At 42.1% G+C, this 16273-nt stretch overlaps 3 protein-coding genes across 3 annotated transcripts; 2 read left to right on the top strand and 1 right to left on the bottom strand.

Moving 5' to 3' along the window:
* The first annotated feature begins 675 nt into the window (after positions 1 to 675).
* kel (Kell metallo-endopeptidase (Kell blood group)) lies at positions 676 to 6869 on the top strand. Its single transcript, XM_079276024.1, has 17 exons — positions 676 to 754; positions 2176 to 2830; positions 2956 to 3077; positions 3295 to 3453; positions 3546 to 3617; positions 3718 to 3906; positions 3998 to 4158; positions 4258 to 4375; positions 4467 to 4562; positions 4657 to 4755; positions 4847 to 4924; positions 5125 to 5231; positions 5316 to 5405; positions 5498 to 5565; positions 5698 to 5858; positions 5933 to 6022; positions 6112 to 6869. The coding sequence occupies exons 1-17, from the start codon at positions 728 to 730 to the stop codon at positions 6256 to 6258; spliced, it is 2439 nt and encodes an 812-aa protein (XP_079132150.1). The 5' UTR covers positions 676 to 727; the 3' UTR covers positions 6259 to 6869.
* A 1030-nt stretch (positions 6870 to 7899) lies between these two features.
* On the bottom strand, positions 7900 to 9687 carry emg1 (EMG1 N1-specific pseudouridine methyltransferase). Its single transcript, XM_079274882.1, has 5 exons — positions 9529 to 9687; positions 9299 to 9400; positions 8780 to 8921; positions 8407 to 8615; positions 7900 to 8323 (listed from the first exon to the last, which is right to left on the bottom strand). The coding sequence occupies exons 1-5, from the start codon at positions 9676 to 9678 to the stop codon at positions 8210 to 8212; spliced, it is 717 nt and encodes a 238-aa protein (XP_079131008.1). The 5' UTR covers positions 9679 to 9687; the 3' UTR covers positions 7900 to 8209.
* Positions 9688 to 10102: 415 nt separating this feature from the next.
* Positions 10103 to 15767, top strand: nop2 (NOP2 nucleolar protein homolog (yeast)). Its single transcript, XM_079276061.1, has 16 exons — positions 10103 to 10204; positions 10872 to 10999; positions 11111 to 11156; positions 11236 to 11297; positions 11432 to 11736; positions 12025 to 12247; positions 12337 to 12536; positions 12669 to 12758; positions 13036 to 13123; positions 13250 to 13390; positions 13898 to 14037; positions 14134 to 14223; positions 14319 to 14441; positions 14544 to 14641; positions 14737 to 14873; positions 14965 to 15767. Exons 2-16 carry the CDS (start codon positions 10894 to 10896, stop codon positions 15447 to 15449), a joined length of 2334 nt encoding a protein of 777 aa, XP_079132187.1. The 5' UTR covers positions 10103 to 10204; positions 10872 to 10893; the 3' UTR covers positions 15450 to 15767.
* The last annotated feature ends 506 nt before the right edge of the window (positions 15768 to 16273 follow it).

Below are 16273 nucleotides of genomic sequence, written 5' to 3'. Positions count from 1 at the left end.
TTTCTCGACTGTCAACTGTACTAGTTTATAGATTGGCCACCTACCATACATGACAGGGTGTATGCAGCAGAAGTAGTCACTGCAAAGTTGCACACAATTTGAGTTTGTCATATTTGTTTTTACCATTATATCTTCTCTGTCGTCGGCCTCCATGTGACATCCATGAAACGTGTTTCCTCCCAGATTCAACGACGTGCTACACTGTTGCATGACCTCCAGGACGCTGAACCGCTCTATCAGTTGTTAACAGCCATGTGTTGCACTGATAGTGACGACAGCGGGCGCGAACATCTCAGAGTGTTTACTTTCCGTGAAGTGCTTGCCCTCATTCAATGCAACGTAACAATGTATCAGCAAAAGCAATTGCATGGCCTCAATTTACCAGCCAACGGCTTCTGTTCTCAGGCCTCTAACCCTGCAGGCAGGTGGGGGTAGTGACAGTAAAAGTTGAAACCTTCATGTTTAGTTTCTCCCGTGTTCACGGACCCCAAAACATCCACATGCATGTCCCAGAGCAGAACCATAGTCTTTGCTGGATTATCTGTGTTCTGGAGAGGAGAGTAAGACGCAGCCTGCGGGGTTGTTTTTTATCAGTGTCTGAGGAGAAAAGTGAGCGATGAAGAGAGATAGAGAGCTGAGATGACAGCTGTCTGACGGAGGGACAGCAGGAGGAGGGAGCACATGGGACACTTCAAATGCAAAAGACAACCATCCATATCTGTTCAGAATGAGTGAAACTCCAATAGAGCTTGAGGTAGGATCTTTACAGAAAACTAAAAGCTGACCGTGCTGTTATGAAGTTGTTTGTATGTGTTATGTTCACATGGTTGTCAAGCTAATGTGGAAAAGTGGAGCAAAGCCATCTGTGTTCCTGGAACATGTTGGTATTGAAATTATACGGTTTGGTGAGCTCTGCAATGTGCTTTGTGTTGCAAAATACAAACTGGTGTTTGTATCAGCATTTTCTGGTAGCTTTGGAAAAGAGTTGACAGCAAACATGTTGTTCATAAACAAGCTGCTGACCAGTGCCAGTGATATTAACGCGTGGTATGATTCTACTGAACTGGGACGTAGATCTCAGTGGGTATCTACGTATATACTGTAGTTATGCTGTTATCTGGTGTTGGTTGCTCTGATTAAAAATTGAGGTACATGAAATATCCACTTTGTAGTGAGGTTCATATCATGTGGCAGCTGATGCTAAGATTTACCTTCTGAACTGCGTGGGCTTTTACAAGCCAGCAGAAAGTAGTGGTTCTTTGCATACATATGGATGTGTTTTGGGGAGAGGTGAATGATCAGAGGGTTCTGGGACACAAGAAATCACTCTTGAGCATGGGCGTCATTAGGCCTATTTTAGGGGGGCTGAAGCCCCCCTAAAATGTTCTTCAGCCCCCCCCCCCCCCCAATTATTATGGCATGAATTTTTTTTTGGTGATGTCATTAAATTAAACTATTGTTTCTCACATTTACAAGTTATTTATAAGTCTAACATGCTACATATGTGCGTGCGTTCTGGTTCGTATGTTTTCTCCCCCTTACAATCCAAGAGCCTATCATCATACTTAACGATATAAAGTTGACACTGTCAGGTCCGTTCTCCATCCATTGTGTGCGGCCCCTTTAAGAACTAGGATTTCGGAGTGATGCGGATATGAAAGCTAGTTTATCCGTCTTTCCTTTACAAGCAGGAAAATTATTTCTCTCTCTTTATTTGAGAAAGTTCATATTTGTGTTGTCAAATTTCACTGTGACCCTGTAATTCTGTCTCTTGTGTTATCATACACTGAATGCAAGCAAGACTACAGAGCAAAATCACACTCTTTCTGATTGAACCGATCTGTGAACCGTCTGAAACAATGAATATCCACGGCCCCAGATGGGCCCCAAAAAAACATGCCGCTCCCCTTGGGGCTAAGCCCCCCCTTTCTTTGAATCCTAGAAACGCCCCTGCTGTTGAGTCTTGTGGTGATGTTGTGGACCCAGTTCTAAAGATCTGTGATGGGACATGACCAGTTAATTAACGACTACACTCGTACTCAAACTTTTATTGAACTCAACACTTTTTTATGTGGCAACAAATAGTGTGTGTGTGTGTGTGTGTGTGTGTGGCTATATCTATCTATATATTTCGTTTGACCCAGTTACCTTCTTGTTTCCCTTGCTCACTTCCAGCCTCAGCTATCAGTCCAGCCATCATCACAGCCAGAATCTGGGAGGGGGCTCCAGCCTCCTCCTCTGTTTCAGCTGCCACTCCCGACCCAAGATCCTTCCGACACCCATCAACAAACGCAGCTCCAGCTTGAGCCACAGCTGTCAGAGTCTAACCCCGAGCACCAGCAACAAGCAAAGCCAGTGTGGATAAATCGTCGAAGGCTAATTCGCCTCCTTTTGGGTTCCTTTTTGGGGTTCTCTTTATGTAGTGCCATTCTGGGACTTGTTTACCATATGCATTATAATCATCAAAATAGCAACATCCAGGCAGGCAAAGGTAGGCCTCCAGAGAAACACAACACAATTACACACACAGTGACTCCGTGTCTCTCCCCAGCCTGTCAGTGGGCCTCAGCACGTCTGTCCATATCCGCTGACCCCTTCACGCAGCCCTGCGATTACTTCTTGTTCACCTGTGGATCTGATATACTTTCACCAGACAATGGGGGGAGGCAAAGAGGGCAGGGCATCCCTGGACATCCACAGAACCGGAAAGAAAACGCTGCGTGGACAGAGATGAGAGGACAGAGTAAAGAGAGAGAAGACAGAGGACTGAGAAAGGAGAAGACACCGGACAGAAAAACAGTGCTGCTGCAGTATCTCAGGGAGATTTTGGGTAGTAGTATGCAACCTAAATGTCCTCTAATGTGCACCACTCTGCATTGTATTGCTTTATTTGTTATTATTTATTTTTATTATATCGTCCTGTCTGAAACATGTTTTTCTTGTTCTGTTTGTCAGAATCAAACAACACACCGGGTAGTACAGCAGTGCAAAAGGCCAAAGGATTTTACCATTCCTGTTTGGACACCAAATCCATAGAAACAGCTGGAGCAGAGCCCTTCCTCGCACTCATCCAGAACGTGAGATAATTAAATTATATATTGTGAGCTTTTGGCTGATTCATCCCAATAGAAAGGTTTTCAAATGTTGGATGCTGCAAAGGTTAGGAGGAATTCATCTGTGAGTTAAACATGAAATCTCAACACAAGACACAAAGACATGATGTATTCTTCCACTTAGCAGGATGCCGTATAATGATTGTACATAATCTATGTCTCTGTCTCTCCCTGTATGCAGCTTGGGGGCTGGGCAGTATCAGGCCAGTGGAATCGGACCGACTTTAACTCCACCCTGAGACTGCTCATGAGAGACTACGCCACCTTTCCGTTCTTCAACCTCTATGTGGGCAAAGACCCGAATGAAATTGCCCGCGGGACAACCAGACGATATATACAGGCCAGTAACCATGAGAGTCATTTGTCCTAACATGCTATGGCAAAGTAGGCTTCATCTTATTGCTTTAACTCAAGTTTCCCCTCTGTCAACAGATTGATCAGCCAGATCTGTTGATCCCGATCGAATGGAACAGCAAGACACTGAAGTCTCAAGCTAAAACTCGGGTAGGCGACTCAGCCAGATCACTATCTTTTAATGAATGAACACTATTCTCCCATCCCACGAATGCATTGCTTTGTCATTCTCCTGTCTCTTTCCATCCAGACGCTACGTCCCTTCTTGGCATCATGTGAGAGGTACCTGGCATTGTTGGGGGCCCCTCCCGGCAGCAGCATGATCCACGTGGGCACCTTCATCTCTCTGTCCTCTGAGCTCGCCGTGGCAGCTGCACCTCTGCACTTTCGCCTGTCGAAAGGACAGCTTTATCAGCGCATGACCATCAGAGAACTGCAGGTACAAGAGGAGGGGAATGGGTCGCTACGCAAACATACTGTGACTGAATCCGCCGCATTAATTTACTTTCTCTGCGTAAATCTGCCAACAGAAGCAGGCGCCTGCCATTGATTGGCTGGGCTGTCTGCAGGCTGTTTTCCATCCACTGCCACTCATCGAAGATGATCATGTCCTTCTGCATAACTCGCCCTACATTGTGCAAATGTCCCGCATCATTGGCAAATGGCTGAACAAGCATGAGCCGAGCAGCAGGTACTGTTAGTGACACAAACCACTGTCAAACATGCATAGACTTTTCATGTTCGTTTTTCTTTTTTTTAACCATGTGCTGCCACATTTGAATCCACTCAGCGGCCCCGTTCATACGTTCATGGTCATCAGTCTGCTGCACACCCTGATGCCTGCTCTGGACTCCAGGTTTTCTGAAACGGCAAAGAATTTGTCTATGGCTCTGGGTGATGCTGAAGAGGTGAGCCAACACAGATAAAGCCTACTGTACTCATTTCAAAAAGATGACACCTTTGAGTTGGTTTGTTGAGTCACATGGGCCTCTTCACCAGGTAGCAGATCGCTGGAAACACTGTGTATTAGAGACTGAGAGAGGGTTTGACTTAGTTCTTACCCACCTTCTCAGTAAAAGGACAGCGCACAGAGAGGTGAGTGGCCATCATGGTGGTTTAGGACATAATTAATTGCGCACCGATTGAATTTTAAGGCTGATGTGTATTTAAGATGTTCATTGTTCAACAGGCAGAGGAGATTATTCAAAATATCTTTACCTCCTTCAAGTCCAAATTACATGAACTCAAGTGGACAGACCAGAAGTCTCTCCAGTTTGTCATGAAAAAGGTAAGAAGTGAAGCAACTGTCATTGTACTTCCTGAAACAGCATTTTGATGCTGTTTTGATATTTAAAAAAAAAAGTCCTGTCCTCCTCCAGGTTCAGTCTTTAATTCCAAGACTTTGGACTACAAAGGAGATCTCCAGTGAGGCTGAGCTCGACCTGCTTTTTTCCAAGGTACGTTACAGACCTCCATTGGCTCTAACAAATTAGCTGGTCACCTCTATATTCGGTTAAACCTCGTTGCAGTGAGTTTAATCCTGCCTAAACCCACCCAAACTCGCTCAACACAACTTATTTTCGAATGTAATTTGTATTGCACGGAACTGTTATACATGTAATGTGAAATATCTCATTTTAATCCGTTCTGATTCCAGGTGACGGTCGGCACAAATAGCTTCTTCTCCAACTATGTCCAGTCACTTTCCTTGTGGCAGAAGAGACGCAGTCAGCTCTTGACTGAGAAGGCAGAGGCGGCTGATATGTAAGTGCCGGCCTCTGTTCCTAAAGGTGAGAGTGGATATGAATGTTTTGAGGCATGTATTTAGTCTTTTCTCTTTTCTGTTAGTCTGTCTGTCACGCCATTTCTCCTGGGTGATGAGCTCCTCTTTCCCATGGGAATGTTTATCCCTCCTCTCTTCCATCCTACCTATCCTAGGTAAAGTGTACACTGATTTTAAAAAGGGTTTTCACGTGTTCACAAGTTATTATTGAACATTAAAGTACACTTTTTGTATTATTTCTAAACAGGGCAATGAATTATGGTGTGATGGGTTTCCTTATCGCCAAAGATATCCTCCACCTGATTTTGCCTGATGGTAAGAGAAGCTCATATTTGGGGTTAAATACGCATGCCACTTTAACAACAAACTGTTTTTCAGATATCAAAACTGCCTTCTTTATACTCGACTTACAGACCGTTCACAAACAATCTGTCTGCTGTGTTGTAGTTTACTCTCAGAGTGAGATGGTGCATGCTGTGGGGGAATGCGTGTGGGCTCACTACCTCACTGTCACAGACAAAGCGGGCGGAGGTGGAGTGTTTTCTCTCTCAGCAGCGCAGCAGCAGGAGCTGTGGGTGCAGTATTCTGCACTGCAGATAGCATTGCAGGTGAGCAGCAATCTTCAGGCTTTCGTCTCTGTGTGTACATGACATTTGAGCTCATACATTTGTTTTCTCCACAGGCGTATCATCAGAGTCTAAAGAACCATCCGAATGACACCTCCATCTCAGGACTGTCACACACTCGTCTGTTTCTCACCTCTTTTTCACAGGTACAGTGGTTCTATTATTCGGTTACAATTGTCGTCACCTTTCCTCTCAGCTACTGATCGCATGTTTTTTAATTATATTCTCTTTCCAGGTTAACTGTGACTCAGACCCATATAGCAAATTTATGCCCTTGGAGCCCTCCTTCTTGATTACAGTGATTTGTGCCAAATCTGACCAGTGTCCTACAAGCCTGCAGTGCCTCAATAAAAGCCAGCAGCATTCAATACAAACATGCTGAGTACCACTCCTCTGAGGACCAGCAGGGTTTTGTTTTTGTAGTTGTTGATTATTGTTGGGAAAAAATCGAAATGACTAATTAGTATGCGTTTAAATGATTAAGGAATGTCATACATTTAACAGAAGCTCATGTCCTCTGTAGTGTTTAAGGCCTGTGTCCTTGTGTGAACTTTCACTAACACTAGGTGTCTCAGCAAATGTTTCGTCGATTAAGAAGCAGTTGATTGCCGAAAGAACACTTCAGCTGTTTGTCCTGAATAAGAATGATAAGAAACTTGTAGAAAGCGTCAATACTTACGCAGGGCTGATTTGCGACCATGATTTACGCGAAAGTGACCTTTGTACTAGAACGAATTCTTAAAGTGTCCAGATACTAGACGCCTGTGTGAAACGCAAAATGTGTGTGTGTTACCCTGTGCCAGCCTGTTTACTGAGTATAAATACCAGACTCGGAGACAGACCTTTAAGCGGTCTTGATGTGCATGTGAATCAACCCCGTCTCCTTCTTTGCAAAGAATAAATGTCCATTGATTAATGATTTTTACACCAGTCTCGAGTGAATTTTTCGAACAATTATTATTGTGGATTTGTCTGGCAAAACACTTGGTGCTGTAGAAATACAGCACACCGTTTACAAACTGTTGTTGCAAAGAGAGTTTATCATTATTACACACGTGTATGGTGGGATTATGTACAGGTAAATAAGAACCTGACTCTTTTTTTGTGTCAAGATGTTTAGATTTTTCCATAGATTGTACACGCTGTTGCATATTCATGTTAATAAAATAAACATTTGAAAAGCTGTTTCCACTTTGTTTCACAGATCTAACTTCTTGCTTTGTATGCTACAATGATAAAAAAGGAGTTTTAAATGAGCTTCTCCTATGTGATGAAGACACTCACCTCTGACAACAAAATAATTATTAGAAATGAAATCAGGCCATTTGGATTTTGACATTTCTCTCTGAAACATGAAATAGACTAACACCTCGAGGCACAAAACAAAGTCAATCTGAATCCTTCATTTTCTACAAAAATCTGAAACAGACGCAAACAAAGCGGGTAAGGATAAGCAGTCTGAAATCCCCAAATTCAAAAGCTGATCTGAGGCAGAGAAAAAACAGCCAGCAAATCTTCCAAAGGAGCAGAAAAGCCACAGAGACAGGCCAGAAAGACTCCCAAACCAAAAGGAAAGACTCGCAGAGAGGCAGCCGAATCACACAAACCAAGAAGGAAGACACCCCAAGCAAGTGGATGATCACCAAAGCCAGCAGGGAAGAACCCGCACCAAGGCAAAACAGAGATCCATATAAGACTTCATGAAGAAGACAGCCACCAAGACGGAGGCCAAGATTAAAAACAGCTTCCTACTGTTTACAGTTAGAGTAACATTTAGACTACATTTAGAGTAATTGATGGTGAGCAGTAATAGACTAAAACCTTTCAACCATTCTGAAATTGAATATTTGCTTTTGATGCATCAGTTGAAAATGACTTCCCATCATCTTATTTTCTTTGTACACGTAGGTTCCATGCTCTCAGGGTAATCCATGTACTTTATCACCTCTGAATATTAAGTCTTCCCTGTGAATTTCACTCTTATCGGTCTATATGAAAGAAAAGTACTCATCATTTAGTCAAATATTTTAATACAACTGTATTGATTGATTATCCAAAACTCAGTAAATGGTGCATTTGATAATGGTATGAAAAACAGCCACACTCCTAAATAAAAAAGGAACATTTGGTACAGAAACCTATTTTTTTTCCACATTGTGGCCAAACACCATCATACAAGTATACACATGCAGTGTATAACAGGATACATGTCTGTGGTCCATGCGGCATCACTGGTGAAATGGACATCATATCCATTCCTAGTCCATTAAAAAAAAAGTCCATGTACTCTCCTGCCTCTGCCAGGCCGACACCAGTAGTTTATTGACTGTTTGTCACAGGACACCCCACACTTCCTCAAAGGCAGAGCACATCTTAGTACAGGTCAGTGCCGCGGAGAGCGGGTAGTTACTGATGGACACCGTCTTCTCTGTGTAGTCCACATTCACCTAATAAAAGACAAAGAGATCGGTAACACAGATATTTGATGCTCAGAGCAGTGAATAAGCTATCACGTACAGCCGTTTCTTACCGCTCCATGTGCAAAGGCTCCAATCACCACTGTAGCCGGTCCCTCTGGCACCAAAGACCGAGGACAGACGGCCTCTCCGGCAGAAGAGAAGGAGGTGGACATGCGAGGGCAGCCGGGAGGCAGATGGTCAGACACCGGGTTTTTAATCATCCTCAAAAGCCTCTGAGGACCGTCAGCAGCCCTGACACTCAGCTTGTGCAGCAGCTGAACTAAGATACAAGAAGAGAAGAGAGAATGAGCAGGAGATCAGCTAGGCAGTTTGGGACATGAAACAATAAAATCGGTCACCGAATGTGTTTTACTTTGCCGAGACAAACATCAGCTCATAAATATATAGTTTGTACACAGAAAGCATTCAAAATGAATAGTTTACCCATAAGGCCACAGAAGCGAGGAAAGGTCCTTGGGATGCGGGTCTGTGGGTTGATCTCTATTAAGGCGTTTTTCTCTGTATGGATGTAAACCTGCAACAGGCCTGCCCTGTTCAGTGGGCTGTCCATCAGCATGAGTAGAGACTGGTAAAAGAAAATAAAATATTTAAGTTTTTTTTTTAACTGCTACTACACAGCCATGAAAGAGAGAGAAAACGAAAAACAAAGGCAGAAAAATGACCAAAAACTCTATTATAAAGTTATACATTTCCAACACATACTGGCAGTAGAATTGTATTGACACTACTACTGCTTTAAATAGCTGATATGGATTGAAAACAGACAATTCTACATTGTACTGTATTGGTGCATCTCCAACGCACCAGCACCTTGGAAATTACAATTCACTGCAGGTCACAAGAATGACTTGATTTTTAGACACAGAACAACATTGGGATTTCGAGGCTGATCTATATTTCTGAGAGTTTGGATGTTACGTGTTGTACTTATTGAGTGCTTACCTGATGTGTGATGTCAGGTCTTATGTGTCCCGGATTCCTTCCACTTTTGACGATTATATTTTTGTGTTGGTCACAGTTTAACAGCTCAAAGGTTTTTCCGACCTGTGAAATACAAAACATGTACTTACTGTAAAGTTAGCTCAAGTAAAGAAAGGTATGGTGACTGATGCCACTTCCACTGGTGGGAGGCAGGGGGCTACATCACAACAAACACGAGCCTGACGCTTCACCTTGACTGTTTCTAACGACGCTCCCTCCAGAACAACCACCAGCCTCCTGTCCGCCATGCGGTCGTGCAGGCTGCGGAGATGTTTGGCAGGTTTTGGCTCATATTCGTCCAGATGTTCAAGACCACGCTTCTTCTCATTAGGGGCCGCCATGATGCCTTCGGCTGGATTGTCGCAGAATAGGTGCGTCACGGCAAAACAAATAAGTGCGCGTTCGTGAGACTTATTACAACAAATTAAGTGCGTATGTTTAATCAAAAGCTACTGCAATACTGTAATACCGTACTATTTTCTCTTTTAAATTACTTCTTCAAACATATTTTTACAGACTGGCTTTTATATGATGTCGTCGCTTTTCTGTTTTATTTTTATTTGTTGATTTTACAAAATTATTTTACTATATATATATTTTATTTTTTATTTTATATCACTTTATAAACTATATATCTGCTATATAAATAAAGTTATTATTACTAAAGTTATTATTTTATGTATATACAAAATGTTTTTATTTGTGCAAGCGCGCGCCCAGACCACCAGCGGCCCCGTCGACACCGCCATGACCTCACTCATGTGCGCCGGATGTTCTTCCACAACGTGTTGAAGGAAAATTCACGTGTGGGTATTTTAATCTTACAGCGTACGAGCAGAAGTTTGATCAAGAGGAACAGATTCACCGGTGAGTTTGTGGAGAATTGTTGCTGAGCTAATTATGTAAAGGCTCAGTCGATCAGTGTTAATTACTGAGATCGTAATTTTAACTTGCAAACACGACATGCGGAGTTGGGTCAATGTTCTGTGTCTGGCTGGTCGTTACAGCTTATTTTGTCAGTACTATGTCACTGTTAAAGAAAAGCGTTTGAACGCATTAATAATTTAACATTTAGGGTACTTATGTCTCCAGGAATGTAATTTTGAATCTATATAAAATACCATCTGTAGAAAGTACAAAAAAATGTGTCTATGGTGAACTGAGTCACGTGTGAGACTGCATCTGGCCTGCTCCTTGATCACTTTTAAATTAGATACCCATGGAAGTGTTTGTCTTACATAATAATAATTATCACAAGTGACTTCATGTCATACAGTTGGTCTGCAGGCCTGTTTCCCCCAGAGCTCAGTCACCTTAGATTAATTTAAATTACTTAAAATAAAGTTACAGTTTTTGACAGTTTCTCTGGTTGACATTCTTTGACATAATGAGCTGACTTCGGCTTCCTCCAATAACTGCCGCTGTCTTCTACCAAAGACCACAATATCTTTGTTTTTAAGAAATTATTATAGGTGAGCTCATCTATCCAGATTTGACTGTAAATGATGAAACATTATTTTCTTGTCCTTTTCAGAGTGTCTGTGTAGCTTGGAGTCATGGGTCGTAAGTTGGATCCCACCAACTCGGTGAAGAGAGGACCAGGAAGAAAATCCAGGAAGCAGAAAGGAGCAGAGACTGAGTTGGCCAAGTTTATACCTGATGGTGATTATCAGCTATTTATAAAGATGCATATTAACTCTGGAAATCTACACCATAAAGTTCAGAAGCACTTGTTTTTGCTGACTGCATCAAGTGTTTCTTTTCTGTTTGCAGAGGAAACAGCAGCACCAAAACGCCTGTCAAGTAGAGGCAGGAAAAGGTAAGAAGATGACTGATTATACAACATAAAATAACATTACTCTGTTTACAAGTTAGTCATTCATATTGTCATTTTACAGAGCTGTAAAAAGAGTCCTGAAAAAAAAGCCTAAAGATGTTGCTGAGGAACAGCCCAAGAAAGGTATCTACATCAGTGTTTGTGGATAGAAGGAAACTATTGCCGTAACCGTGTGTTTGACTTTCAACTGATGTGCCTTTGAACTGGTGCTAAAGTTAAATTTTAAATATGTGGTATTTATTATCTCTTTCCAAAAGGATTCACTGATGAGAACAGTAAATGGTTGAAACCAACAACGAGGAAGAGAAAAATTGATGAACCTGAAGGTGATGATGACAGTGATGAGCACTGGGAGGAAGACGAGGAGGAGGAGGAGCAGGAACAGACAAAGAAGGGAGGAAAGGACCAAGGAAAGAAGGGTGCCAAATTAGGAACTAAAGAAGTGAAGGAGGATGATAAGGAAGAGGATGACGATGATGATGATGAAATGGTTGACGACTATGGTGCGCTTGATGACAGCAGTGGCGAGGAAGCAGTGGAAGAAGACAGTGATGGAGAGGAAGTAAGTAAAATTGTTCTTTTAACGTTTTGCCAGCCACCACTTTGTTGTGTTTCTCTGTATTTAAGACTCAACATTTGACTACAATTGTGATTCAGTTGTTGCAATTGAATTATTGGCCAAAACTGCTAATTTGCCCATACAATCCCTAATTGACGTCCTCCCACTTCACGGTTGATATATTGTGTCATTGGGTGTGGCAACATAATCCGGGAGTGTGTTGGCTGGTTAATGTGGTAAACATAGTTCATTTGATTCGTTAACTTTCCTTATTTTTTTTCCCACATTTAGCTTCTTCCCATTGAGCGTGCAGCCAAGAAAGCGAAAAAGCTGAAAGAAACAATGGGTCTAGAGAGTGATGAAGATGATGATGATGATGATGATGAGGACGAAGATGGTGGTAAAGAGAAAAAGAAATCAGATGCTGACACGGATGAGGAAGACACAGTACAAGCCAACATGGATGAAATGGATACATTCAGGCTACCTGGTGCAGAGGAAAGTGAGATGGAAGGTGAGTGACTTACAATTCTTTCCAAAAAGATTCTTCTCTTTTAAAAGCAGCAAACGAGTTCTAAATATTCTTCTTTTCTGTGTTGTCAGGCGTCCTTCCCCTGGACCTGAAGACAATCTATCAAAGAATTAAGGACAACATCGATGTCCTTTGTAATTTCTCTTCAAAAAGGGAAGAGGGCAAAGACAGATCAGAGTACATCTCTCTTCTGAAGAAGGATCTCTGTACTTATTACAGCTACAACCACTTCCTCCTTGAGAAATTAATGGACCTCTTCCCTCTCTCAGAGGTGGGTGATCTCTCGTTCTTCTCATAGTTTGAACATGTTGTCAAAACATGATTGAGAATGTGTGTTGAGTGAAATTATTTCTTGACTGTAAAGTTTTTTTCACATTTGTTTTGACCTCTTTCTTGCCTACAGCTGGTTGATTTCCTTGAGGCCAATGAAATTCAGAGACCCGTCACTATTCGGACTAACACACTGAAAACAAGGAGGAGGGATCTCGCTCAGGTAACTGCTCGGGGTGGGAGAGATTCTTAAGTCAAGGAAATAACAATATGCGAGTTCTGCAGTTAGCCAAACAAAAACTACACTCGGAGTAGAAAAACAAGTGGCAGAAATAAATGGAAGATTAAAATATATACGAATGTTGATTGTTTGGCTTTAGTTTTGAGTATCTCAGAAACCACCACTAAACACAAGAACCCCCTCATCAAATGACGAATGTGTCTCGTGTCAAATGCTGCCTTCAAGTCCTCATTTGTTAGACTGTTTTTCCTCGTTTTAGGCCTTGATCAACAGAGGAGTGAACCTTGATCCACTGGGAAAGTGGTCTAAAGTTGGTTTGGTCATCTATGACTCCTCAGTGCCTGTTGGTACGTTTCAGCACATTCACATCAACAATCTGACTGAAGCTATTGGCGATCTTTTGGTGGAGATTATCTGAGGCCGACTGTAACCACACACGCTTTAATTGTAATTCGTTCCGTGTTTTATAACAGGTGCAACCCCAGAGTATCTGTCTGGTCAGTATATGCTGCAAGGAGCCTCCAGTTTTCTGCCCGTCATGGCGCTCGCTCCACAGGAGGGAGAGTTGGTGTTGGACATGAGCGCAGCTCCAGGAGGCAAGACCACCTATATTGGTAAGACGTGCTGCAGTTATACATTGTTATACTCATTTTATAAGGCGTTTCAAATGGTTTAATGTGGACTAGGGCTGCCGCTAACGATTCCTTTCATCAAGGTTTAATCTGCTGATTTATTTTTTTGGATTTGTTACTTTTTAATTGACTAGAAGGCAACATGCCCTATTCAAAGGGGCAGCATGGAGTATTGAGAGCATCTAGCGGTGAGGTTGCAGATTGCAACCAACTAAAACTGATTATTAAGTTTCGATTACGTTTCTGACAATAGAGCCCCCTTAATGCCTCACGCTGTTCCTTTTTATTACATTTTTTTTAATATTCAACCAGCATCAAAAATCCAAAGATATTCAGTTTACGCCCATATTTGTAAAAAACATTTTTGCTAAACAAACAGCGGAAACAATCACAATAGCTTTGGTTTCAGCTGTAATGTAGACGAATGCAAACTCTTGTCCCATTCAAGTTAAATCTGTTTAACGACATGTGTGAACGTTCCACCCTCAGCTCAGCTGATGAGAAACACTGGGATGATCGTGGCTAACGACGCCAACGCTGACAGATTGAAGAGTGTTGTGGGCAACGTCCACCGTCTGGGCGTCACCAACACTGTCATCTGCAACTATGATGGAAGGCAGTTCCCAAAGGTGACGTTCATACATCTGTAGAGAAACGTAATCTCTGTGGTTTACCCCTAGAGTTTTATAACGTGCGCTAACTTGTTGAAAACGTTTTGCCCACAGGTGATGAGTGGGTTTGACAGAGTGCTGCTTGATGCTCCGTGCTCAGGCACAGGAGTCATCGCTAAAGATCCAGCTGTGAAGACCAGCAAGGTGAAACACCGTTCACTGTTTACGGATGCACTCAAACATATTCTTTTGGTTTTAACAGTGTTTAATCGTTGTTGTTTCTTCCACCCTCCTATTAGGACGAGTCCGACATCCAGCGAGCTGCTCACCTGCAGAAAGAACTGATTCTGGCTGCCATTGACTCTATCAATGCCGAGTCCACTTCAGGAGGATATCTGGTCTACTGCACATGTTCAATAATGGTCTGTGCGCTGTACAGGCAGCTAATTCATTCTGAGGTTTATATGTTATATGTGAGTATTTAGAAAAGAGGTTTGGGTACTGATCAAAATGTCTTCCACCAGGTGGAGGAGAATGAATGGGTGGTGGACTACGCTTTAAAGAAAAGAAATGTCAAATTAGTTCCCATTGGACTTGACTTTGGCAAGGAAGGCTTCACCAGGTAACTACGATGAACTTGTTTCCTCTTAATGTTTGAGTTATTGAAAGGCAGGTACTCAGATCTTCAACACTAAATTTATTTTTCGTTTGTTTCAGGTTCAAAGAACGTAGATTCCATCCTAGTATGCGACTGTCTCGCCGATTCTACCCTCATTCCCACAATATGGATGGGTTCTTTGTGGCCAAGCTGAAGAAATTCTCCAATGTAGTTCCAACTGCGATGGCAGGAAAAGGTAACTCTTTCTCTTAGGCGCACGTGCCAACTTCCATCATGTTAGTTAACATGTTAAACATGAACTCATCCTCTGTCTGTTGTTTATGTAGAAGAAGAAAATACAGATGCTCCTGAGGCAACAGCTGTGACAACTTCTCCGAAAGAGAAACCATCCAAAAGTGGCAAGACAAAGAAGATTGTCACCGGCAAGGCAGGTCACTTAAAGGGAAAACCCCAAGCCAATGGAACAGCAGCCAAGAAACCCACAAACATCAAGCCAAAAGGCAAGAAGGGCTCACCTGCTGGACCAAAAACAGCAAACATCAAGTCAAAGGGCAAGAAGGGCTCACCTGCTGGACCAAAAAAGGCAAAGATTGCCAAGATGGATGGAGAGACTGTGCAAGGGGCAGAGGCCAAGAAGCCTGAGGTGAAGACAGCTGATGACACGGACGCATCAAAGGCTGACAAAAAGGAGGGGAGCCGATTTGAGAAAAAGGGCAAAAACAGAAAAGCACCCATGAAGGCAACGGACAGAATGGGAAAGAATAAATTCAGAAAGTTGACACACATGTTGGGGAAAAAAGGCGGAGAATGACGGCGTGTGCAGCGTGATAACTTGTACCAGATTATGTAAAAGCTTTGTAGAGCTTCCCTGCAGACCCAGATCCCTTCACCTAACACATGCGTGTGCTGTATACACTGTACTGTATGTGTCAGCCAGATGTTATTTGTAAGGCCCATGTCAGGTGACTTAGACTGGTTCGTGATGCTCTCACTTAAGTTGGGTCCTCCCTTTTTTTTATATGTATTCCAGAATATTCATAATGTTTGACTGTTGATTTAATCGCAGGGTGGGACAAGATCCATCAATCTATGAATCTGTGAAACATAATAAATCTTTTAAGATACCTTCGCCATCACTTGTTTGATTCATCAGTTGGAAGTTTCACCATCTTTTTTGCTACATCAAGATCATCTGGTCACTTAATGGGTATAGCTCAGTGTTCAAGTCAGTTAGGGGGAACACTTCGAGCATTTAATAGCTTGACTATCTCTTTTTACATATTATACATCTACAAATGTAGTTTGACCTGTCGATTTAGTTTTGATTAGCCACAAGTATTCAGAACTCTCTTTGAAGCTATCTTGAATTTAGGTTCTGACTAGTCATAATGTAAAAAGTCCTACCATGTCAGATATTGAAAATGTAATCCGATTCTCAATAGAAGTCAGTGCTTTATTGTAATAAATCAGAATACTTTGGATATTCTTGAAATTAAAGTTTTGACTGGGTCATAAATGGATTGTAAATATCTTGAATCATGTCCATCTTAAATATGCTAAAGAGTCTTGCCATATGTAAGTTAGTATTTATAAAATTTATATAGTTTTACTCTGACAAATGTATATCGGTAGTCT

The sequence above is a fragment of the Melanostigma gelatinosum genome (assembly GCF_949748355.1).
Source record: "Melanostigma gelatinosum genome assembly, chromosome: 9".
NCBI classification, from domain to species: domain Eukaryota; kingdom Metazoa; phylum Chordata; class Actinopteri; order Perciformes; family Zoarcidae; genus Melanostigma; species Melanostigma gelatinosum.
This window is presented reverse-complemented; position numbering and strand designations above follow the sequence as displayed.

What these genes read in the sequence shown, in the direction of transcription:
- emg1 (XM_079274882.1), bottom strand. Translation starts at nt 9,678, where the DNA reads ATGGCGGCCCCTAATGAGAAGAAGCGTGGTCTTGAACATCTGGACGAA. An exon ending in CGTCGTTAGAAACAGTCAAG is followed by an intron (nt 9,401 to 9,528) that starts GTGAAGCGTCAG and finishes TGTATTTCACAG; the next exon opens with GTCGGAAAAACCTTTGAGCT. An exon ending in TCGCTTCTGTGGCCTTATGG is followed by an intron (nt 8,616 to 8,779) that starts GTAAACTATTCA and finishes CTTGTATCTTAG; the next exon opens with TTCAGCTGCTGCACAAGCTG.
- kel (XM_079276024.1), top strand. Translation starts at nt 728, where the DNA reads ATGAGTGAAACTCCAATAGAGCTTGAG. An exon ending in CAACCAGACGATATATACAG is followed by an intron (nt 3,454 to 3,545) that starts GCCAGTAACCAT and finishes CTCTGTCAACAG; the next exon opens with ATTGATCAGCCAGATCTGTT. An exon ending in TTCCATCCTACCTATCCTAG is followed by an intron (nt 5,406 to 5,497) that starts GTAAAGTGTACA and finishes ATTTCTAAACAG; the next exon opens with GGCAATGAATTATGGTGTGA.
- nop2 (XM_079276061.1), top strand. Translation starts at nt 10,894, where the DNA reads ATGGGTCGTAAGTTGGATCCCACCAACTCGGTGAAGAGAGGACCAGGA. An exon ending in GGAGGAGGGATCTCGCTCAG is followed by an intron (nt 12,759 to 13,035) that starts GTAACTGCTCGG and finishes TCCTCGTTTTAG; the next exon opens with GCCTTGATCAACAGAGGAGT. An exon ending in TGACTCCTCAGTGCCTGTTG is followed by an intron (nt 13,124 to 13,249) that starts GTACGTTTCAGC and finishes GTTTTATAACAG; the next exon opens with GTGCAACCCCAGAGTATCTG.